Source organism: Equus caballus, chromosome 6 (assembly GCF_041296265.1).
Source record: "Equus caballus isolate H_3958 breed thoroughbred chromosome 6, TB-T2T, whole genome shotgun sequence".
In the NCBI taxonomy this organism is placed as follows: domain Eukaryota; kingdom Metazoa; phylum Chordata; class Mammalia; order Perissodactyla; family Equidae; genus Equus; species Equus caballus.
The window spans coordinates 19213231-19237267 of NC_091689.1; the positions used below are offsets into that span (position 1 = coordinate 19213231).

At 39.5% G+C, this 24037-nt stretch overlaps 1 protein-coding gene across 33 annotated transcripts in view; it reads left to right on the forward strand.

Annotated features, from left to right (window-relative positions):
- Positions 1-24037, forward strand: part of DIS3L2 (DIS3 like 3'-5' exoribonuclease 2) — a 344867-nt gene that overhangs the window by 57206 nt on the left and 263624 nt on the right. For all 33 annotated transcript variants that reach the window (XR_011439882.1, XM_023642560.2, XM_023642568.2 and 30 more), the window contains one exon: positions 4126-4227. Coding sequence is in view for 32 of the 33 variants with exons in the window: in XM_023642560.2 (XP_023498328.1) it covers positions 4126-4227 (102 nt within the window). In the remaining variant the exon portion in view is untranslated. The remainder of the gene's footprint in view (positions 1-4125; positions 4228-24037) is intronic.

The following is a 24037-nucleotide window of genomic DNA, read 5'->3' on the forward strand; positions in this document are numbered from 1 at the left end:
CGTACCCCTTAGAAATACCTCCCTTTAGCTACCTGTCAAGTCCAGAGGTGCCACCTGTTATGTGGTCTGCCTTTGGGAAGACAGACCTGGGGAATATGCCTGTATAAGCCCTGGAAGTGGGCTTGGGGCTGAGTACAAGTGGGAATGCACATCCATTTGGCCCTGAGAACTCCTTACCTAATGGGGAGGGGTGTGGCTGGAGGAGGGCCAGAGCAGAGATCCTCTAAAGTGTGGGGCCTAGTTAGGTTCCTGTAAGTTAAATTGATGTGATTTAAATTTGCAAATGATGTGTTGTCACTGTTTAATCTGGCTTGTTAAAGGAAGTTTAGAAGCAAAAGTTACTGATGTTTCAAGAGCTCAAGTTGTTCTTGAAATTGTATTCCTTGCATGTCCTATTTAGAATTTTTTAGACAGTGGTGATATTAGGATGGCTTATTTCTATAGCTCTTTTATTCCCTATCTGGCCACTATGAAGTAGTAATATTGTCTCAAAGGGAGAAAAAATGCCAAATGATTTACTTCTAAGTAATTAAGAACAGACTGTAAAAGCTCTATCGCGGCCCAGTGGTGAGTGATTGTAGATACTCTGGTTTTGGACACTGGGACAATCCTGCATTTTAGTTTTGTGGCTTTTTGGTCAGTTTCAGGTTCTTTTATTTTTTTGAGGAAGATTAGCCCTGAGCTAATATCTGCTGTCAATCCTCCTCTTTTTGCTGAGGAAGACTGGCCCTGAGCTAACATCCGTGCCCATCTTCCTCCACTTTATATGTGGGATGCCTGCCACAGCCTGGCCTGCCAAGCAGTGCCATGTCTGCACCCGGGATCCGAACTGGCGAACCCCAGGCTGCCAAAGTGGAACATGCTCACTTAACCACTGTGCCACCAGGCCAGCCCCTCAGTTTCAGTTTTTAGAAGCATTTTAGAAAGCAATTGAAAAAGAAGATAATAGAGGCAATAAATTACATGTAGATAAATCCCACCATTGGTCTGGATTTCTGAGTATACATAGCTCATGTTCCATATCAAGTGTGAACTTGAAAATGCTCACAGGTAGCCTAGGAGGTTGAATGTCAGAACCAGGGCCTGAATGTTACTGTCCCCTGCTTCAGCAGGAGGAATAAAGACAGGAATTGATTTTAAAGAAGATGTAGCCACTGCTCTGACAACAAGAAACAGAAAAGTTTCCTTGTTGGTAAAATGAGGGGTGGATTAAATATTCTCTAATGTTCCTCACAACTTTCAAATTCTAAAGTTTTCGGAGAGATAGCAATAGACTAGTTTGATGAAATTATGTAGGTTTATTCTTACTCTAAAAACAGTTGTGAGCTTACACAGTGTCATTTGCTATGTTAAAATATCGACTTAAGTCAGCAGGCTAGGAACAATGAATTGATCATCAGGTATAAAAAAGTACTTTGCTTTAGGGGAAGTGGACTTAGGTTCGTTATAATTTCTACTGATAGCAAGTCGATTTTCATTTTCTTATGACAAACCCAAAATGTGCGGGATAAGTCACTTATATGTGTACCTGCCAGTCTCCTGGAACTTGCAACAGTAAAATACAGAGTTAGAATAAAACCTTGTGACTTTCAAGCAAACCAAAATAAATAGATATTATTGAGATGCCTTTTTATCTGATTTGGGGATAAGATAAAGAGGGGAAATGGATCAGATGTAAAAACCTGGCTTTTTACTAAAAGCTCAGTACGCATTCTGAATTAAGTTGGTAGAAGAAGTTCTGTAACGTTTTTGTGCATCTTGTCATGGGAGGCACCCTTTCGACATCTGTGGGGTTTATTTCTGGCCGAAAGGGAGCTGTTCCATTGATGGAGGATGCTCTGACCATCCTAGCAGACTTGGGTTGTCGTCCCCGCTCCAGCCTTCTAAGTATTTAGTTAGACCACCCCCAGATCCCTTTGTATTTCCCTCAAGGGTTGTTCACTATCCATTTTTCTTTTTTCTATTCTTTCTGATGGTTAGAGCAAGTCTTTTGGCATTCAAATAAAAGGCTGAACCCTCTGGCCTTAAAAAGTAGTTAAGAGGGATGACTCATTTTTAATATTAAGTGGTTCCCAAGTTTAGCATCTTTAAGAGATTCTGCAATAGATGCAGGCTTCTGAATGAATCAAGTAAGAGCTGAGGAGTGGTGCAGTATATATAGATTTGTGTATTGTCTGAGGTTCAACTCAGCCCTATTTTTCTTGGGATAGAAACATGACAATACCAGTGTCTTACCATCTTAAATCTCTGAGCTGCTTATGAAAGAGCAATCTCATGGCATATGTTTTGACCATGATAACGGGTTAGGATGACCTCCAGACAGCGCTCTCTTCGTTCTAGGGAGGTCAGAGAGATCCTATTGCTTTATGAATTGCAGAAGGCAGCCGTTGATGATGTTGTACCACACTTCAGTTGTTCACTCTCTATTAACTGGTTGCCTCTTCCTTACTTCTCTGAGAAGCTTGTCATGAGGTCAACTGCAGTAATTCTGTCTTTGTGGCTAACATGGTACCTGTTCCTCAGGGGTGAGGGTGGGTCAGGTTTGGCAAACTGCAGCCTACAGCTGCCAGCCATGGCTAGATTGGAAGTTGAACAAAAAGACTGTTCTAAAAGATCTCTACTGGTTTATAATTAGAAACTATAAAAAATGCTGAGTGTCTAGGATCCCATTTTTTGGCGGGGAGGGGGTTGGTGCATTTGGAGTGCTCGTTTTAACTTTAACTAAAATGTCATAGTAATCACCTGAAATCTGTTGAGTGTTAAATCTATTTTATATCTATCAAGTGTCTCTGTTAGAAAATTTTGAGTGCTGGCTTTCCAAGTCTGTTTGCTATTACCTCTTTTAAGAAAAATTAACATTTTGCTTCTCTCTTATCCTCTGAAAAGAAGTACGTAGTATAAACTTTGGGAAGGATAAAAGGATTAGAGTATGTGTTTGCATGTTTGTTGATGAAACATTTCAAAAAATTTTTTTCATGGAACCTGACTGCTGAAGGCATGCTTTTCCTTAGCTATCTTTTCCATTGAAGTGTTTCTGGCAAAGTAGTTTGGCTTCATAGGAAGACTCTGTCCCCTAATATTTAAGTTTAGCAGTTGATACCTGGGGAGTTCACTGGGGCTACACTGCTTAAAGTGGGTTGTTTGTAAGCATGTGATTGAGGTTTTTGTGCCTTGTTGTGTTCACCCTTGTTGTGTCAGGAGTTCACCCTGCTCCTAAGTCAGTGAGAGAGGTAGAATGTGAGAAAATTTTATGAATCTCATCTTTTTATTTATTTATTTATTTTGAGGAAGATTAGCCCTGAGCTAACTACTGCCAATCCTCCTCTTTTTGCTGAGGAAGACTGGCCCTGAGCTAACATCCATGCCCATCTTCCTCTATTTTATACATGGGACGCCTACCACAGAATGGCTTTTGCTAAGCAGTGCCATGTCCGCACCCGGGATCCGAACTGGTGAACCCTGGGCCACCGAGAAGTGGAACGTGCGAACTTAACCACTGCGCCACCAGGCCAGCCCCTTATGAATCTCATCTTCCATCCCTTTCCTTTTCTTCTTTGCCTTCTACGTAGGTCTCCGTAAAAACAACCACAGTTTGCTCTCTCTGCCGCTTTCCTGGGGAGAGTATGATTTTGCTGGTTTCCTCCTGGAGAACCTAGAGCTGCTTATTGCTTCTGCTCTCAGTTGGTTTTCTTGGGGAATTGTATGTTGTTGTTCTGTTTTCTTGGAAACCTTCTATTTTTCACCCTTCCCCTTAAAAAAATTCAGTTAGTGTGGAAGAGGTATCATCATGCTTTATTTTATTTAAAACAAAAAAGGAAAACCTACTCCTTTCACTGTGCAATCCCAGTCTTTTGCTTTATGTTTTGTTTGTTTTGGCCTGGCTGTGGTAGATCTTCTCTTACTCGGTGATTTTTAAGTGTTCTTTTAGCCTACTCTTGTGTGTTCATCAGCATTTCTCTTGGTTTCAGAGAGACTGAGCTCCCTCTAGGTCTGTTTGTGGCTGTGCACTAGTGTTCCTGTCAAGTCAGTGGACAGATGGTAGAGTCTACAATCTTTGAACCAAGGAAGTAATTTTTGGTTCCAAGCTGTGGTAAGCTGAGTATTTTATTTCTCTCTTCAATTTAGGATGGTGATCGAGACATTTTTATTGATGGGGTCGTTGCTCGTAATAGAGCCTTGAATGGGGATCTGGTGGTCGTGAAGCTGTTTCCGGAGGAACAGTGGAAGGTGAGTTAAATTTTCCTTTTCTAATTCTAGACTTCTCAGAGCCTTTTACGTTCCGTAGTGCATTAATGAGGCATCGTAAATTGAAGCAGTCACAGACTCCTAAGGCCTTGTGGTTGCCTCAGACGCAGGCCATGGAGTGCTTGAGACATAGAAGCATCTGGGGCATAGACACATAACGATTTGAGTTGTTCTTGTCACTTCCTCCCCTGTGATCTGTCTTCCCTCTCACGTGCCTTGCATTGGTTTCTGGTAATTTTTAGGATGGAAAAAAAGCGTGCAGGGGACATTCAAACTGGATATGTATTATTTTCACACATTTCAGGCTGGGAGAACTGGAAAGACAAAGCCATGGAGATGATGGCAAATTGCTGCTGCCTTTACTGGAAAACTCAGGGAACACATATCTAGTTCTCTAGGGCCCACTTTGGTGATTGGACCTACCTTGGCACACAAAGTAGACACTATTTTTATAAAGCAGATCCGATGGCAGAAGAAAATTTTTTTGTTTTAAAGATTGGCACCTGAGCTAACATCTGTTGCCAGTCCTTTTTTTTTCCTATTCTTCTTCTCCCCAAAGCCCCCCAGTAAATGGTTGTATATTCTAGTTGTAGGTCCTTCTGGTTGTGCTATGTGGGATGCCGCCTCAGCTTGTCTTGATGAGCAGTGCTAGGTCCGTGCCCAGGATCTGAACTGGCGAAACCCTGGACCAGGGAAGTGGAGCGTGCAAACTTAACCACTTAGCCACAGGGCTGGCTCCAGAAGAAAATGTTTTTGGCTGTGTTTCAGTCTCCATCTCTGTCTGTCAGTTGAAAAGGAAGATATGGTTTTTGTTTTGACTATTGTTTTAAATAAGGCTCAGGTGCTGGAATGATTCATAGTAACTTTGAATTGTGATGTAGAACTGGCAACTTTTATGTCTGAGTTTTTCTTCATAGCATTTCTTCATATCATATCTTTTATTTGGCTCAGTTCATTGGTCCTCAAGAATTTGGTGTCTTCTTCAGTGAGAGGTTACAGCATAGTGATTAAGAGAGTGGGATTTTGGGATAGGCTGCTTGGATTTGAATCCCATCTCTGCCACTCATCTGTATAATTTTGGGCAAATTATAACCTCTCTGTGCCTCAAATGTCTCATCCATAAAATGGATATAGTCGTACTACCTACTTCATAGGTATGTCATAGGGAGTAAATGAGAACACATGTAAAAATCGTAGAGTGGTGCCTGACCCTGATAGCAGCTCAAGAAATGTTAGTTTTTATTATTAGCTTTTCCAGAAATGTGGAAAGTTCTACCTTATCTGAGAGCTTTGTTGAGGCATAAATTAAATTCTTTTTTATCTGACAGGGCTAGAGTAATTGAGTTAGACCTATGTGCCAGGGATATATAGGGTGCGTAGAATTTAGTAATGGTTAAGATAGACATAGTTCTTGCCCTCAAGGGGCTTTGAGTCTTCTGGAGAGTGCAGGTAGAAAGAGACAGATACTAATCACACTTATACATATTTAAGGATAATTTTGATAAATGCTGTGAAGTGCAGAGTTTTGTGAGAGTGAATTATCCTAGTCCAGATCCACCTGTCCACCCTCCTACCACCCCCTCCACCCTGTGCCACCCCCAGGTGCTGCCGATTGTGGATGTATTCTGCCTTGATTCCTGGAAAGCACAGCTAAGGGTTGGCTCCAGGTCCCATGAATATAGATTGATTTAAGTCACTTCCTTTTTTCTTGACAGCATCATCTAATACAGTGTTGACCAGGTCTAAGAAGATAAGAGGAATGCATTAGGGCCTGGTCAAACCAAAGAAAGTATTCCCAGAGGTCATCTGAGGGAGTAACGAGGCAGTATTGTAGTGAAGATGAGCCAAGAAGGAACAAGAAGGATGGTGGCTTCTTTTGACTTAAGGGGTGAGAACAGGTAGGATAGAAAGAAATAGAAGAGTGATTAGCACGTCTGATGGGTCTGGAGATGACCAGAGAAGCTATGAGGTGTTGACTGGTTGAAGAGTAGGAATGGAGAGCATACAGTAGAGCACCTATTGAGTTTTGCAGAGGTGGATGAGGTTGGTTGAAAGAGCAAGGCCACGTTGCTTGGCATCCTTCCTGTCCTTGGCTGAGACGGGATGGCTAAAATAAAAAGACATATGAATAAATAAACCAGTTGCATTATTTCCCTTGTTCTTCACCCATTTGTGTTTAAGACCAGTGAGCACAGCCTTTCCTGGTCTTGTCCGAAGCACTCTTGCTTTGGGCATGAAGCGTAAGAAGATAGGGATAGGTTGGAGGTGAAGGTGTTTGTTGTTGTTGAGTTGTAGAAGGGTAGGTTTAGGACTTGGGTGTTCTTATTTCTGCTTTGGTATCTTTGCTTCTAGACGAAAACTTATACCTCCTTTAAGACTCAACACAGCAAAGTTGTGTTTTTTCCCAAGAGGTCTAATTTTGTAAATTCCTGGGTCATTGGAGCTAGTTAAGCAGATAAGAATTTGCAGAAATTTTTGTAGCATTCTTACAGTCAGTACATTCAGGCTACATAGACACAACATGTTGTTTTTCTATTTTATGGTTACTATCTAAAGGCAGAAGAGGTTAAGGGCCAGATGGAGTTTTAAGCTAGAGAGTGATATGATCTTATCTAGCCAAAAAACACTCTCTGTTATTTGGAGAATGGAGTGTAGTGGGGGCAGTTGTGCATTGGGATGGCTAGGTAGGAGGCTAATACTGGGTCATAGTAAAGATCTAGGTGATAGTAAAGATCTCAGAAGTAGGGATACATTTTGAAAGTAGAGCTAATAGGACTTAAAGATGGATTTGAGGAGAAAGGTGAGTGAAATGGGAATCAAGGATATTAATTCTGGTTTAAGCAAAATGGATGAGTATGATGTCTGAGATGAGGAATAGTGGGGAATAGCGTGTTTTATTGCAAAAATTATTAGTTTTGGTTGGCCATGTTAAGTTTAGTTTCTTTTTGGACATATTAAGAGGCATGTTGAGAATATATGGAGGCCTAGATGGGTTCATTTACTGATGAATTCTACTAAACATTAAAGGAAATAATCCTGATTCTACACAAACGCATCCAGAAAATGCAAGAGGAGGAAACCTTTTCCAGCTCATTCTATGAGGCCAGCATTGCCCTAATACCAAAACCAGGAAAAGACATTATAAGAAAAGAAAGCTATAGACTAACACTTCTCACAAACATAGTTGAAAAAAATCAACAAAATATTAGCAAATAGAATCCAGCAACATATTAAAAGGATAATACAACATAAGCAAATGGGATTTATCCCAGCAATGCAAGGTTGGTTTAATATTTGAACAGTAATTTGATATAATTCATCATATTAACAGACTAAACACTGTATTTAAATAAAATGCCATCATTTCAATAGATGCAGAAAATGCATTTGATAAAAGTCTGCCACCATTCATGATAAAAACTCACAGCAAACTAGGAATAGAAGAGGACGTTCTCAATCTGGTGAAGAACATCTAGGAGATACTTTGAACTAACTTCGTTCTTAGTGGTGAAAGACTAAATGCTTTTCCTCCAATACTGAGAATGAGGTAAGAATGTTCCTGCTCATCCATTTTATTCAACATTGTTCTGGAGATTCTAGCCAGTACAATCAAGCGATAGAAAAAAAAGCATTCAAATGGAAAGGAAGAAGTAAAAACTGTCTTTATTCTCAGACTATATGACTTCTATGTATAAAATCCTAAGGAATCTACAAAAAAAGCTACTAGAACTAATAAGTGAGTTTGGCAAGGTTGAAGGACAGAAGGCTGATATCCGAAAATCAATTGTACTTCTACCTACTAGCAATGAAAAATTGGAAATTAAAAAATTTCTTAAAGTTCTATTTTTAATAGGATCAATAATATGAAATACTTAGGGGTTAATTCAACCAAAGATGTCTAAGACATGTACACTAAAACTATAAAACATTACTGAGAGGAATTAAAGGAGGCCTCAGCTGATGGTGAGAAATGCTGTCTCTTGGCTTTGGAAGCTGTCTTCAGAGGTACAAGTAGGTGGGCCAGGTACCTCGTCAAGAATCATAGCAGTCACTGTCCTGTGTGGGAATGGGCAGCCCTTGGGTTTCTAGGTGGATGGGCAGAGGGAAATAGAGGAGCTCAGAAGGCCAGTTAGTATGCAGGAGTCTGGAGAGGAGATGGCATTCGTGAGGGGGTGTGCAGAGCAAAGCGGAGAGCAGCTGTTTCCTGTCGGAGAAAGATGGCTGAGGGGATACCTCAGTAGAACTGAGGCCAGTCTGATAGACCAATGCTTGTCTTTAACCTTCAGATGATTCACTGGGGGATTTTGTTAAATTGCCAATTCTAATTCAGTAGAATTAGTTCGGGAACCACACTGTTAGTAACAAGGCTGTAATATGCGAGTTAGGAGGGAAAGAGGAAGAAGCAGCTACGGAGCCTGGGGCTTAACTCTCTGGACCCTGGATTTGAGATCTGGTTGGCAGGAAGATAATTGAGTGAGAAATGTGAATCTTAACAGTTGTGGCTGGGTCATGAAATCTCCCTGATAGGCGGGAACCTGAGCCCTCTCTTTATTGACATCCTCTTGAGCAGGGATTGGTATGGATACAGAGAAAGGCCTAGACTGACAAGGAGGACCCTGCCCTTTGAGTTGCTAGGAGTGGAGTAATGGAAATGATAGAACGACTGCCTTGATGTGTGCATAGACCCTCTTCAGTTTTCAGAAGATATGAAATGTAGAGGATGGCCCAGGGTTCCTTACTTATCTGTTTCTGCGGAGCTCCTAATGTCTTCACACTGGCTGCCTGACAATTGCTTTTTTTTTTCTGGTGAGGAAGATTATCTCTGAGCTAACATCTGTTGTCAGTTTTCCCCCTTTTGCTTGAGGAAGATTGTCGTTGAGCTAACATCTATGCCAGTCTTCCTCTATTTTGTGTGGGATGCTACCACAGTGTGGCCTGATGAGTGGTGCTAGATCTGTGCCATATCCGAACCTGTGAACCTTGTGCTGCTGAAGTGTAGCGTTCGAACTTAACCACTACACCACCGGGCCAGCCCCGACAGTTGTTTTCTGTATTGAAGTCAGCGCCTATTAGGTATGTCTCTTAGGCCTCATTAGTTAGAGTATTTCACAGCTTCCCACTCTGAAGAGGGGTCTCTGTTGGCTGTAGCCCACCTGTGACAGTTGTTGGTGACAGGGTCAAACTAGAGAGAAGAGAATGTTCAGACTGTCATCAAGAATCCCTGACATGTAGGATATAAACATCTCAAAGCATACTGGCCAATTGTATTACAGGTTTGTTAGTACAAAAGCATATTGTTATCAAAGGAATCTGTAGTCAATGGTGTGAGCAAATGTGAATTAATTGGATTGTTCATCTTTGCTTCTTTATGCTTGTTGTGCTCACCCCTCTTGGGTATGTAAACTACAGGGCCTTTGGGGTTTTAGAAAAAACAACAGTTCTTTTAGCTGTAGTAGTAAATAGTCAATTTATTTCACAGCATGTTTTTTGGCAAAATAGATAGCTGTAAAAGTATCAAGCTGTGAGGCAATAATAAAAAATAATTTGCTCTTATATAATGATTTTAATTTCAGAATTCTTCCACATTTTTAAATATATATATATATATTTTTATTACAAATATCTAGTGAAGGATTGTTAAAGGGCAAATGATAGTTTCTTCACTTTGTCAATTGGGAAATTAAGTGACTTGTTTGAGAACCAGGGAGTAGAATCCAGATCTCTTGACTTTTAGCTTAATGCTCTTATGGGGTTTTTTATTTTTTGGAGTGAGTGTGTGTCTGTATTCTTCTAGGCTGAGGGTCTGTGGCTTTCTTCAGGTTTTCAAAGTAGGGGGGGCATGTCCCCCAAATGGTTAGGAGCCACTGATTCTAACAATTCTGCCCAGAGCAGTGCAGGCTACCTATGACTTCTCATCCTTCACCCCTCCTGCCCCGTGCCAGATGCTGGAGGTACAGACTCAAATAGGTCACAGGCTTTGCTCTTAAGGAACTCATAGGCTGGATGGGAACAACAGTAGGATGGTTTGCAGGATAGAAAGAGAAATACGTGTTGTTAAAGGAGCACCAAATTCTATCTGAGAGAATTGGGGAAGCTGTCAAGAGGAGGTTACATTTGAACTAAGGTTTGAAGGATGGGAATGGAGAAGAAGAGAGGTTTGGTTTTGTTTTAGGATGAGAATGATTTGGGCTAGAATGATTTGGCAAGAGAGGGTTGTGAAAATTGCCACTTTTAGGGAGGAACTTATGGAGTAAGGCTCTCTCTTCCTGCCGTGCCTTTGACTAAGTGCTACAGCCCTTCAACCAGCTCTCCTAGACACTGGCGAGAGCAGGGGATTCCTAACTGTTCTGCATCATCCTAAGATGCTGTCCTCTTGGAAGACCGGTGTCCTTGGCCCCCTTTTACAGAAGCTCATGGAATCCTGCTCTTCGCTCTATAAACTCTTCGGTTTGCCATTTATTTGATCTTCGCCCTGCCTTTTCCATTCTCTTTCCTTTTCCTGTTCTTTCTTTTCTCCTATCAGGTTCATCTCCCATAACCGTTAAACAACCCTGTCCTTCATCTTTTTTTGTTAACTATAATAAGTTTATCCTATTATTTTCCTTCTCTTAATATTCCAGTGCAATACATTACAAATAGGCATATGTAAACCCTGTAGATGCTAGGTGATTGCTAACTTTTTAGTGCTTACTGTGTACTAGAAACTGTATTTAGGCCTCACACCATTCTTTAGTTTGCATCTCTATCCCAGTTTTGTGAATGAGAACCCTGAGGCTTAACTTAAACATCTTACTTATTTAGGGAACATATTATTAGCGAGTGACAGAGTTGGAATTCAGATTCACGTCTCCTCATAACATGATCTCATTGTTATTTGATATTCCAGAGGTATAAAGAAGAGAGTTACTGGATCTTTAAATAGATATTGTCAGGTATCATAAAAATCAGTATAAATCCAGAAAATAGTAATATGTGCTTTAGCATTGGTAGTATCTTGAGTTGCCATCATGGGTAAAGAAGATGGCTGTAGCAGTTGAAATGACTAAAGGCCTAGTATTATTCTAGAAAATAAACAATTTAGAAAAAATTAATTAGAATTCTGGTGGTTATAGCTTAAGACTAGAGAGATATGATGGTTTCTCAGGGCATTATGGAGGCAGGTGTTGGGAATGCGTCACAACCTCAGATATCTGCCCTAGATAGTGGATCAGATACTGAGAGAACTGACCTGATTATGAAGCCAATTCAAGAGCTACAGCTTGCTGGACAAGGCACAGAGTCAAAGGGGTCACAGACTCGGATGCCATCCTGCTTTGTTGGCAGCAGGTCCCAAATTCATGGGGCACATGGTACAGGTATTCAGAAGGCCAATAGGCAGTTGTCATATAAGAGGTGGGTCCTTCAGGGGCTTTGAGACAGGATTCTAATACCAGAGATGTGGGACTGTCTTATTACAAGCGTACTGATAGAGGCAGCCACTGGGCTGGGAGTCAAGGATAGGATTTGATGCCCAAGCTAGGAGAATTGGCTAGAGCAGCACTGGGAGCAGGAACCAATGCAAAAGACCAACCCCAAGAGCCACAATTCTGGGCCTTTTTTGGTTGTACCGAAGGAGTTTTAGGAGCCCAGAATTCAGTTCTGGTATCTTGGATTTGGGAGGTGGGTTAAAAACTAAGCCCTCCTGTTGGAGGAACCAAAGCTATGTAAGTATTGCCTGCCTTGCTTGATTGGGAACTAGGGTGAGCAGCTTAGTTGAGGCAGCCATAGTGAGTGGCCCACAGAAAATCAGAGTGAAAGAGGCTGACGAGCATATCAAAATCAGACTCAATCAGGTAAAACTATGTGAAATAGAAGCTTACTGGATGAAGAGTTGGGGATGGATTTCAAGTGAAATTTCAACTCACTGCACTTTAGCTTCTGTATTCTTTTGTCTGAATATTTAAAAATATAAGAAGAAAGGCTAGAATCCATTTGATGTATTGATACCCACTGAAAAAACTATAGTGCCATTCATTTATCCCTGAGATATTTGTTGTGCACCTGCATTCTACTGAGAGGATGGATACAGTGGGGGAAAAATCAATCAAGCACTTTGTTAGCTAAGTCTGAGTTTCTCTTGGGACAGGATTGTTTCACTTAATTTATAACAGAGTCGAGTCTATACGTGAATTAAGGAGGGTGGAGAATCAGGGATAATTATTCTATATTTTCTAACATGTCTGTTATACAGTTACTAAGAAAACTTATTTTTCTGCAGAGATACTAACACTTCAGCAAGTGAATAAAAGTATGGATGGGTATTTTGGAAGAGATTGGCCCAGAAAGAAAGAAATAACTTGAGTTTGAAAGAATAAAGGAAGTGCTGATAGGAGTAAATACTCTTGTTGTAAATTAAACAAACAAAAAAAATCAAAGTGCACATTTAATCCGTAATTTTCAATGGCTGTTCCAAATCTTCTTATGGTCTAGTACAGTAAATTGTTTCCTTTGACAACTCACTTTTCCTTTAAGTGATTGTTTTAAAGTTTTGTCTTCCAAGTTCTTCTTTAAATATGCACCCATCATGCTAGATTATATTTAATCCAATCTCTTATGTAACCACTATCATTTTGGATTGTTCTCAATTCCAGTGGAATTAGGATTTCTTAGAACTGTTTGGTTTCTTCGCCTTCATGGCAGGCCCAAAAAAGACTTGGAAGGTACTTAATGATGGAGGGCAAGGTCTTTGGAGCCTCCACCCTGAGCTGTATGGTGGGTAAGGTATATCTACTAACATGATCATATTTTCCCCAAATTGTTATATACACAAACCTATTTTTAACAATCATCTTTTCTTCTTCATTATTGCCAGCTCTGGGATCAAATGCTTCAGGTTCTTGCCTGCTTTAAACATGCCTTCAGATCTCTGTAATTCAAACTGAAATGTCTGAAATAAGGAATGTATCATTTAAGGATAGAGTAGCTTATTTGTGCTGGGAAACTCCCAATTAATATTTCAGGATTATTTGCTAGAAAACTAATTCATTCCTTCTTAACTCCATGGAGATGGTTTGGTGAAATTCACGTTCATTGTAAGCAATGAGTTAATGTAGATAAAGTACTTAAAGCAATGCTGGCACATTATAAGTGCTCGAGAAAGAACAGATATTACTATTATTATTCTTTGAAATAAGGACTGAGAGTCATAGTTTGGCTAAGATCACATAATAACTCAAATTTACTATTCCCAGCTCTTGAATTTACCACTGATAACATTTACTCAGAGCAGACATAAAATGTTGACATAAAATATTGGTGTCTTGGTGTGCATTCCTTTGAAGCATCTAAATTGCCGGACAGTTGTATGGTAAGGTAATACTGTCGAATGACATGGTTTATTTCTTACTCATGGCCCTTGCCCATCAAGATCATTTAGGGCTTTCCTTTGTATTATCTTCACTCCAGAACTCAGTCTGAATGTAACATCTATATTCCCCCTTTCTGGGGCAGAAGGAAACAGGGCCATATTTAAAATGCCTTTGTCCAAAAGTGACTCTATCAGTTCTGCTCACAACTCATTGGCCAGAACGAATCATCTGGCTCTACTCAACCACAAGAGGCCCCAAAATTACAGTCCTACCAAGTGTGTGCAGGTAGAGATAGCAGGATATGTCTGGTGAACTGCACTAATGACTACCACAGTGGGTTAATAGGTTCGTTATACGTTGCATTCTTGACTAGCCATCTTTGAAGTGTATACTGTTGATCATTAGGGAGATCAGGCAAAAGCTTCTACATCACTCACTACAAATTCATCCCCACTAATGAAAAAAGAATTCAGAAATACCTGAAAATGATCTAGATGGTCTTTAAGGTCACCCTTAGTTTTGTAATTCTTGCTTTAAAGTACAATGTGTGATACAAAGTAAATTTGTTGCTCTTTGAATTAAGTTAATGGTGCAGTTTTTGTAAGTGAAAGGCAAGGAAGTTTATACTAAATGTACTGGCATTTACTTGGTAATATTTATAAATCATAAAGAGTTTATCACTAGTAGTACTGTGATATTGTTGCTTGATACTGCTACTGTTAAAATTTTCATTTTTTATTTTGAAAAATTTTAATAGCTGTATCTTACCTCGTGTTTTATAGAAACTAGTAATGATTTAGGACATATACCTAAACTGTATTGTGAATTTAGGCAACTAGGGAGAGGACATGGTAGATTTGGAAAACTACAGCTATTTTAGTATTTTGGTGCTTAAAACTCAAGATAGGGATTTAAAGTGACAGGAGATGAGGCCATGATCATAGATGGCAGGTCGGGGGAGTCACACGGTGAAATGTCTTTATACTGTGTGAAGGCATTCAGCTGTTATCATGTAGACGTTGGGGAGCCATTGAGGAATTTTCAGGAGGGGTGACATAGTCAGGTTTGCATATTAAAATATCATTCTGGTAGTGGGATGGAAGATTTAAAGGGAAGGGACATAATTGTTGGGAGACTGACAAGAAAGTCATTTAAGAGAGTCTCAGTAAGAGATGGTAAAAGTCACAGTGGCCATGTGGATTGCAAGGAGATGAATTTAAGACTGTTTAATAAGATAGAACATGGTGATTGGATATAGTAAGGGAGAAGGAAGGAGCTAGGATGACTCCTACATTTCAATCTCAAGTAATTGAGGGATAATGGCACCATTTGCCAAGATAGGAAGGGGAGCAGAGACAGAGGTTAGGGTAACATGATGAGTTTGTTTGGATGCAGTGAGTTTGAGATGCCTGGGGAGGTATAGGTATATAAAGCTAGAAGGCAGTTAGATATTAGGATTTGGAGCTCAGGAGTGAGATCTTGGCGAGAGGTAGAGATTTGGCTGACTTCAATGGCACTTGAATAAATTGCCCGAGGATGTTTTATGGAGAGATAAGACCACTGAGGATGGAGCTGGAGGAACACCAACACTTAATGGGTATAGAGAGGAAGAGGATCCAATAAAAGAGATGGAGGAGTGGTGGCTAGAGAGGAAGGGGGAAGACCAGGAGAGAATAGGCCAGGAACCAAGACAGGGAGCATTTGAAGGAGGAGGAAGTGGTCAACAGTGTCCTGTTGTTGATAGACCCAGTGAGAAATTTTACTGACAAGTTAGATTTGGCTAATATAGAGCCATCTGTGACAGTAATCAGAGCAGTTTTAGTAGAGTAGAGAAGGCAGAAACCAAATCAGAGTGAATGAAGGAGTGTTTGAAGGAGGCTAAGAAAGGGTAGTGATTTAAGACTAAGAGATGCAGAGATGATGGTCACTGTTGTTTTTTGTTTTTGTTTTTGGCTTTCATCTTTTTAAAAAAATTTTTTTAGTGTAGTCTAAATAGTTTATAACATTGTGAAATTTCAGTTGTACATTAATATTTGTCAAGCACCATATAAATGTGCCCCTGCACCCTTTGTGCCCACCCCTGCCCCTTCCCTCTGGTAAACACTAAATTGTTCTCTTTGTCTGTAAGTTTGTTTATATTCTACATATGAGTGAAATCATATGGTGTTTGTCTTTCTTTGTCTGGCTTATTTCACTTAACGTGATACCTTCAAGGTCTATCTATGTGGCTGTGAATGGGATGATTATGTATTTTTTTATGGCTGAGTAGTATTCCATTGTGTGTGTGTGTACACACACACACCCCCCCCCCCCCCCAACATCTTCTTTATCCAGCCATCAGTCGTTGGATACTTGGGTTGCTTCCACGTCTTGGCTATTGTAACTAATACTGCAGTGAACATAGGGGTGCATAAGTCTCTTTTTATTGTTGGTTTCAAGTTCTTTGGATAAATGCCCAGTAGTGGGATAGCTGGGTGATAGGGTAATTCTATTTTTAATTTTTTGAGAAATCTCTGTACTGTTTTCCAAAGTGGTTGCACCAGTTTGCATTCCTTCCAGCAGTGGATGAGGGTTCCCTTTTCTCCACAACCTACAACATTTATTATTTTTTGTCTTGGTGGTTATAGCCATTCTAATGGGCATAAGATGATATCTAAGTATAGTTTTGTTTGCATCTCCCTGATGATTAGTGATGTTGAGCATCTTTTCGTGTGCCTATTGGCCGTCTGTATATCTTCTTTGGAAAAATATCTGTTCATATCCTCTGCCTACTTTTTGATTGAATTGTTTATTTTTTTGTAGTTCAGTTGTGTGAGCTCTTTATATATTATGGAGATTAACCCATTGTTGGATATATGATTTGCAAATATTTTCTCCCAGTTGGTGGGTTGTTTTTTCATTTTGATTTTGATTTCCTTTGCCTTCCAGAAGCTCTTTAGTCTGATGAAGTCCCAGTTGTTTTTCTTTTGTTTCCCTTCTCTGAGTGGATGTCGTATTTGTAGAGATCCTTTTAAGGCTGATGTCAAAGAATGTACTGCCTATATTTTCTTCCATAACTTTTATGGTTTCAGGTCTTAGCTTCAGGTCTTTGATCCATTTTGAGTCTATTTTTGGGTCACTGTTGTTTTGATAGAAGAGAAACTTGACTTAAATATAGTATCTTAAGTCAAGTTTCTTAGAGGCAGAGCTTGAGATGGAGTTTCTGCCCAAGTAGGCTATCTTTGTGAAAGATTTCTGAAATATGCCAAATTATTTAAAATTTAATTAGTAAAATCACAACACTGTCAAAAGTTAGAATTTGAGAACAGGGTACCAAGAAAGAACTACATTTAATTCTAGAAGTTGAGACTGGCTGGTGAGAGAGTGACTTGATAATGCAGTTCATGAAACAGGGTAGAACCAGGGGCATGCTCCAGAGAAAGTCAGAGCAGGTTTTAGGAGCAAATGCACTGGGGACAATTAATTGTCCAGGAGAAGGGAGATGTCCCTATGCTGATTTTTTGGGAGCACCTTCTAGAGCAGGAGTTGGCAAATTTTTCCTGTAAAAGACCAGATAGTGAATGTTTTAGGCTTTGCGGACCATGTGGTTCTATCACAACTTCTCAACTCTGTCATTGTAGCACAAAAGCAGCTATGTTCCAGTAAAACTTCATTTACGAAAACAGCTGGGTTTGACCTGTGAGCTGTAGTTTGCCGACCCCTGTTTTAGAGACACGATTAGCCCTCATGAGGGACCTTGCTCTTGCCCTCCCAAGGACCCATATGAGCCTTGACACAGACCCCTCCTTCTCATCCGTCAGCAGCAGGACAGCTAAGCTGGGAAAGTTCTTCCTATTTTGACTCTATCTCAGTGATTCAAGCTTGTACTTCTTGAGTCTTTTGATTTTGAATCAGAAAATGTTAAAAAGTCTCTATCTCTGTGGATTCTTGGAAATTAGCTGACTAGATTCTGTGTTTTGTTTTTTTTAGAGTTTTTAATAGTATATGTGAACACTGAGCTTGCTGCCTATTAAGAATTTTATGTGTATTTACCATAGTTTTAGATCCTTTTTGATCAGGATAGAAATAGATCCTGCAGATTAAGGTCTAAGTAATATTTTCTGGAAGCAGGAGAAATTGAATTGGGAGCACACTTTCCACCGTAACTTACCGACATGTCTCTTTCTCCTTACTGCTGCCGGTTCCAGCTTCATTCAGTTTCTCATCCCCTGTCCCCAGGCTCTACCCTTATGCTTCAGGCCTTTTTGCCATTTACTTGAGCAGTGGGTAGCATGAATTGGTGCTTGCAGAGATCAGGGAGAAGATAAACAGTTCTCCACTCAGTTCTTTTTAAGTGCCAAACCAGTCTCATTTGTTTGGAAAAATTGTCAGGAAGTAGAGGATGTAGTAGTGGAGGACGGTAGTAGGTTGGCTGAAGATCAGTGCTTGAGGCAAGTGACAAAGATCAGTTTACAGGGATAAGTATAAGGCTACAAACAGGAAGTGAGTTCATTGTCAGGAACCAAGGAGATTTCTGACAGGTTGGAATGTAGAACAAATGATTGAGATAAATGGTTTAGACTATAGCTGTCAGCGAGGGGGACTAATCCACTCAGGCAACTCGTCCATCAAACTTTTGTTAAGTGCTTGCTATGAGTCAGGCATCCTGCCATACCTTAGAAATATGGTATGGAATAAGATAGGCAGGATCGCTTCTGCAGCTAAATCACAGAACATGAATATGTTGAAGGTGACTTGAGTGACTGTTTTCTCAATTCTTCCAAAGATGGTACTTAAATAGTGCCATTGTAGATGCAAAGTAGAGAAGTTAATTCATTATATATAATGGCTGCCTTAGTGTATAAAGGCTTAATTTTCTTGAGGAACTCAAGTTGAGAAGGTCAGTCTAGTGGAGCAATGGAGAGTGATGAATGCGGTGATAGAGGGAGTCCTGGAGTGCTATGGGAGTGTGCAATAGGGATACCCTGCTAGCCTGCAGAGAGTCGAGGAATGCTTTCTGGAAAGAAATTCCTGGAAGAAATGAAGTCAGAATGGAAAGTAAGTTTTAACCATTTGAAGAATAGGGAAGAGAAGGCTTGATGGAAAGGAGAGCCTCTCCTCTAAATTCTAAAAGTTGTTTATTATAGCTGGAATGGAGGCTGTGAGGGGAAGAGTAGTGGCCAGTGATAAGTCCTTGTCGGCCTCGTCAGGGGCTTCTTCTCATTGGGTGCTGGCAAAGGCCATCATAGACTTGAAGACACAGATCTTGCTGCATGAGTGCTAACTGAGATGAGCTGGGTACTGTCACAATCATCAGCACACGGTCATTTCCTTTCCTGGAACCATTGGTGGAGTGAAGTCTTGTTATTTCTAATACACTGTGATGGAGCATCTTTGGTCTATAAACACCATAGTCTCAGTTCCTTTGGAATAAGATCTGGTTGTCTTTTCACGGTGAGGAGGTTGAGCCTTGGCAGCCTGGGTACATTGCCTTTGCGCCTTCTGTCTGTCCTCTCCAGTGCATACTTGGTGTTGGGTGTGGTATTCCTTTTGGAATAATCTGGATCCTTGCAACTCACATACGTACCAGCAGCGTTGTAGAATCTCAGGCTCTATCCCAAGTGTGGATTGAGACCCTTTGCTTTATTGTTTTGTGAGTTACTTCTGGAGCATCAGAAGTTCCCTTTTAAAAAATGTTGTGGTCATGGGGGCCGGCCCGGTGGTGCAGCGGTTAAGTTCACATGTTCCGCTTCTCGGCGGCCTGGGGTTCACCAGTTCGGATCCTGGGTGTGGACATGGCACTACTTGGCACGCCATGCTGTGGTAGGCGTCCCACATATAAAGTAGAGGAAGATGGGCACAGATGTTAGCTCAGTGCCAGTCTTCCTCACCAAAAAGAGGAGGATTGACAGCAGTTAGCTCAGGGCTAATCTTCCTCAAAAAAAAAAAAAAGGTTGTGGTCACTTAATAAGAGTTGTATATGCCCAGGTTGTTTTTGTTGCTGTTGTTGAAGGAGCTTGCTTATTATTATTATTGTTGTTGTAGAAAAAGTATGTTATCAAATACAGTTTAGGAAGTAGATTAGCTTTATTACCTATGTCCTCTGATGTTGTGTCATTGTTAACTACTTTCAAAATGCCTGTATACTACAAGTATATAATATTCATATTATATAAATGAATATAGTTTAGTACTGTGAGCTTTTTATGTGCCATAAATGTTATCTTAGTTTGTTGTATAATTTTTTCAGACACATATTGATGTACTCAGAAAGTATTTGAATAAATTGTCACTTTTAATTACTGCATGATATTTCATTGAGTGGATATTTTTTATTTTAAATAACTTTCCTATCTTATAGAACATTTCAGTTGTTTATAATTTTTTGTTATTTAAATAATATTGTGGAGAATATTTTTAAATATATAACTTATTTCTTAGGATTGTTTCCTTAAGTTAAATTCTCAGAATGGAATTATGGGGTCAAAAGATAAGAAAATTATTCAAATGGTATCTGTGTACTAATGGGTCTTACTGTTCCTTTAGTTAAATACTATGTTTTAATTAGTTGCATTGGATTGGTTTAATCAATAAAAGACTTTGCATTTATTTCTTTAATTTGTACCTTTTTGTTTTCCATCCATTCTTTGACCTTGTTGATATTTTGAATGTTGGTTTAATAATTTTCAATATTAGCTGTTTCTCCTAAATGTGTTATTTCTGTGTTTGGCTGTTTGTGTGGGGCATCATTTCAGTTCTCTGGTGGTTACAGAAGCGTAAGGCTGAATCTGTAATCCCAGGTCAGGGACATGGGTGTATTTCTCTAAGTGTGCAGATCCTTGTTCTGTGCAGACTTTTCTTTCATGCTCCTATTTCTTTTCTTCTTTATTTATAGCCAGATTTTTTGGACCCACTGCCTCTTTCTTGACAATGGTCTAGATTCTGCCATTTGGCTTCTCTAACCCACCATTCTCCTGAAATTGTTCTTTTCGTGGTCATCACTCATCTCCAATCCATTTTCGTTGATTGTTTTCTTAGTCTTTATTTTCCTTGATCTTTCTCCAGTGATTTAAGACCATTGATTTCCATCTTCTTTGTAATAATGCCCCCTTAGCTCTGTGGCCCAGTTCTGTTTCTTCTCTTTCTTGTTGATTTGTTCTTTCTTAGTTGATTTCTCTCTCCCCTCCTGGTTGTAAACATTATTTCCCAATCTCCTGCTCTGAGCCATCTCTTCTTTCTTTATACTCTTCCACAGAGGCTTTTATGTATGTTTAGAGTTTAAACTGGCTCTTATATTTGGGTGATTTCCACCATCCATTTGTTTATTCAGTGTTTTTTGATTGGCCTGTTTGTGCCTGGCACTGGCCTAGGTTGTGGGTATTCAAAGACAAATGCATCTTGCAGCCTGGTGCTGAAATCAGGTATGTAAACAGAGCAGCCCTGGTGCTATTTGATATATTCTGTAACAGAGATTTGAACACAGATGCCAGAGCTCAGAGGAGGGGAGAGGATAGCTCTACCTCAGGGAATTGGTTAAAATTTCTTAGAATAGATGACATTTGAATTGCAGTTTTAAAAGAGAGTTTGCCAAAGGAAAATTTAGGGGAGAGGAGAATATTGTAGGCAAGGGAACTGTATGGTCAAAGGAACATAAGCATATGTTCCTCCCAAGTCTAAACTAGTGAGGGCGAGAGTTGTATCTTATTTATGTCTGGCATCCTGGAAAGAACGTGGGCTTTGAGTCGGTTTGGGGGCCACATTCTAGACCTTTTGAGGTTTAGGGGCTTCATCTGTAAATGGGAGTAAGTTTTCTGGTAAGGATTAATAAACTCTGGTCACCTAGAATAGATCTGACAAGTAGATGCTTTTAAAATATGAATTTCATTCTTTCGTTTTCTTTACCTTGCATCTAGCTGAGAGATAATTGGCATACAGTAGGTGGGGAATAAATACTTGTTGAACAATTTGTATTTCCAAACAACATGAGAAAAATGACAAATATCGTTTCCTTTGATGTAAAATTTTATGACTAAAAAGCATGGGGTGAGTTCACTAAATGTAGTAGTCTTACAAAGCAGAAATTTATTTTCTTAAAAACTAAGTTTAATTGAAGGAGAAAACACAGCAATGGATCAAATCAGGTTTGCTGGATGCTTGCACATGGGAGCTGGATGTACTTTTTCCCCTCTGAATATCAAAGGTGGACTATTTGGTTGTAAATGTCTTCTGTAATATATTTTCATTAATGTTTACAAATGATTTTTATTTGTTTTCATCTTAATTTCCTTAGGTTTAGAGAGTTACATGGGTATGCTTGTAGATTTCAATGGTTCCTGGATGGTCAGTTTTCTCCTAGAGGCCCCAGATGCTGTAGCTCACCTATTTCTCAGTTAATATCAACTCAGGCCCAAGTCTTTTAGCTCCTTGTTACCAAGTCCATTCTTATTCCTTTGTATGACATAAAGGCCTTCCATGACCTGCCCTCTGCCCTCTACCCTCTTGGGCAACCTTCAGTGTACCCTTAGCTTTAGGCACCACAGATTGGAGGTCTTTGAGTATGTACCACGTGGCTGTATTTTCTTTTCACACACATTGTTTCCTTTGCTTGCAATTCTCTGCTTCTTTCTCTCCCTCTCTCCCCTACTCATCTTTTGATCTTTCCTTTGTATCTCCACAGTTGTCTCTCAAGCTTGCTGTTTTTACAGAATTGGAAAATCTTCAGATGTTTCTCACCCATATTATAGAGCCCTTTATATTGTCTCTGTTCACATTCCAGTGGTATTTGATATTTTCTTCTGGGTATTATTTGTGTTGCTTATATGAATGACTCCCACTATATGATGCTGTGAAAAATGGCAACCACCACTTATTTGAGTACCCATTTTGTGATAGGCACTCTTTTAGGGCCTTTGTAAACACTTTATATTGTAGATATAGATTACTTTGCAAGATGGAGTGAACTGTAGTATTTCTTTTTCATTAATCATATACTCATTTCTAAGTAGGCCAGAGCATATTGATTTAATTCATGAGTGGGCAATGTCTCTCAACAGATAAAAAGTCAATCCCTAAATCAGAAAATTCTTGAATTTGGGTTTTTGTTTGTACTTCCATCTTCCAGGTACTTCTGGCAAGGCTGTCTGGAACTTAGAAAATATCTTGGTGTCAGTTTTATTATTAAATTATTTTAAAAATAGTTTAAAAGTGTGTTTTTTTAATAATAAGGGAGGGTACTGTATGTCAGTTAGTGTCTCCTTTTATGTTAATTCATTGATGTCATGATTCATTCAACCAGTATTATTTTGTACATCTATGGTGCACCAGATAAGGAAATATGTCATTGAATATAATAGTGTGCTGCTCTCATGGAACAAGTAGAAAGTTTCTATCATCTGTTAGGCCTGAATGGATCCAGGGAGGCTTATTTTTAAAAGCTGTTTTTGTTTCTTTGTTTAGGAACCATAAGGAGATTTAACTAATTTCTTAGCATTTGGAAACTGCTTTAACAAATGCAAAAGCCAGAAGTGCTTTTTAACTTTTTCTAATTTGAAAGGAAAATTCTGTTCTTTCAGCAGAAAATAAGTCACCTCATTAGCTAAGTTTATTTGGAGGGAAAAAACTAGTTGCACTTACAGTGTGATTTTTGCCTTAGAATTAATGAGTTAAATGACTTCTGTAAACTCATTCATTTTAGAATTATTTGATACCTTTTCTGAGGTATAAAATCAATAATGAATGAACCACTTTTCATTGTATTCTCCTTTCTTCCCATTTTGCTTTGAGGTGTTCCACTGATAGCTTTTGTTGCTGAGAAGCCTCACTGGGGAAGGGAATGGCTCCCTTCCTACCTCCCTGTTCTTTAGGCCATCATCTTGAATCCCTAATGTGAGCTGAGACACACAGTGTATACATGTGCCTATATGCATGGGCAGGCAGGATTTTCTAGGGATTTAGAGGGTACCTGTGTATAGAAGGACCAGGATTTGTGGAGGGAAAAAACCAAGAAAGGTAAAATTCATGTAAACATTTATATGGAAGAATATCTGTAATATGGGAACTGCCCAAAGCACTTCTAGTCTTACATTTTGTAAGTTCCATGAACTCTTGACCTATTATTGAATAGTTCATTTATTGTATTGTATGTATTTTGTACCCTGAAATTTCTACCCATAGTAGAAATGTTTGGCTGGTTGTGTATACTTTTAAAAGGCAGAAAATTCATCCTCAGATCATCTCAGTTTGATTGGGTCAGGGTCATCTGTTCCCATTCTAACTGCCTGCTAAAAGAAAGGTGAATCTTCTCTGAAAGAAGAGAATATCTCCCAGAGCCCCTGCAGTTTTGCATCCACAACATCTAGCATTTAATAAAAAATTACTATGTACACCATGAAACAAGACAAATGACTGAAAATCAAGAGAAAAAAAATAGACATATACCTACAGGTAATTCAGATTTTGGTGTTATT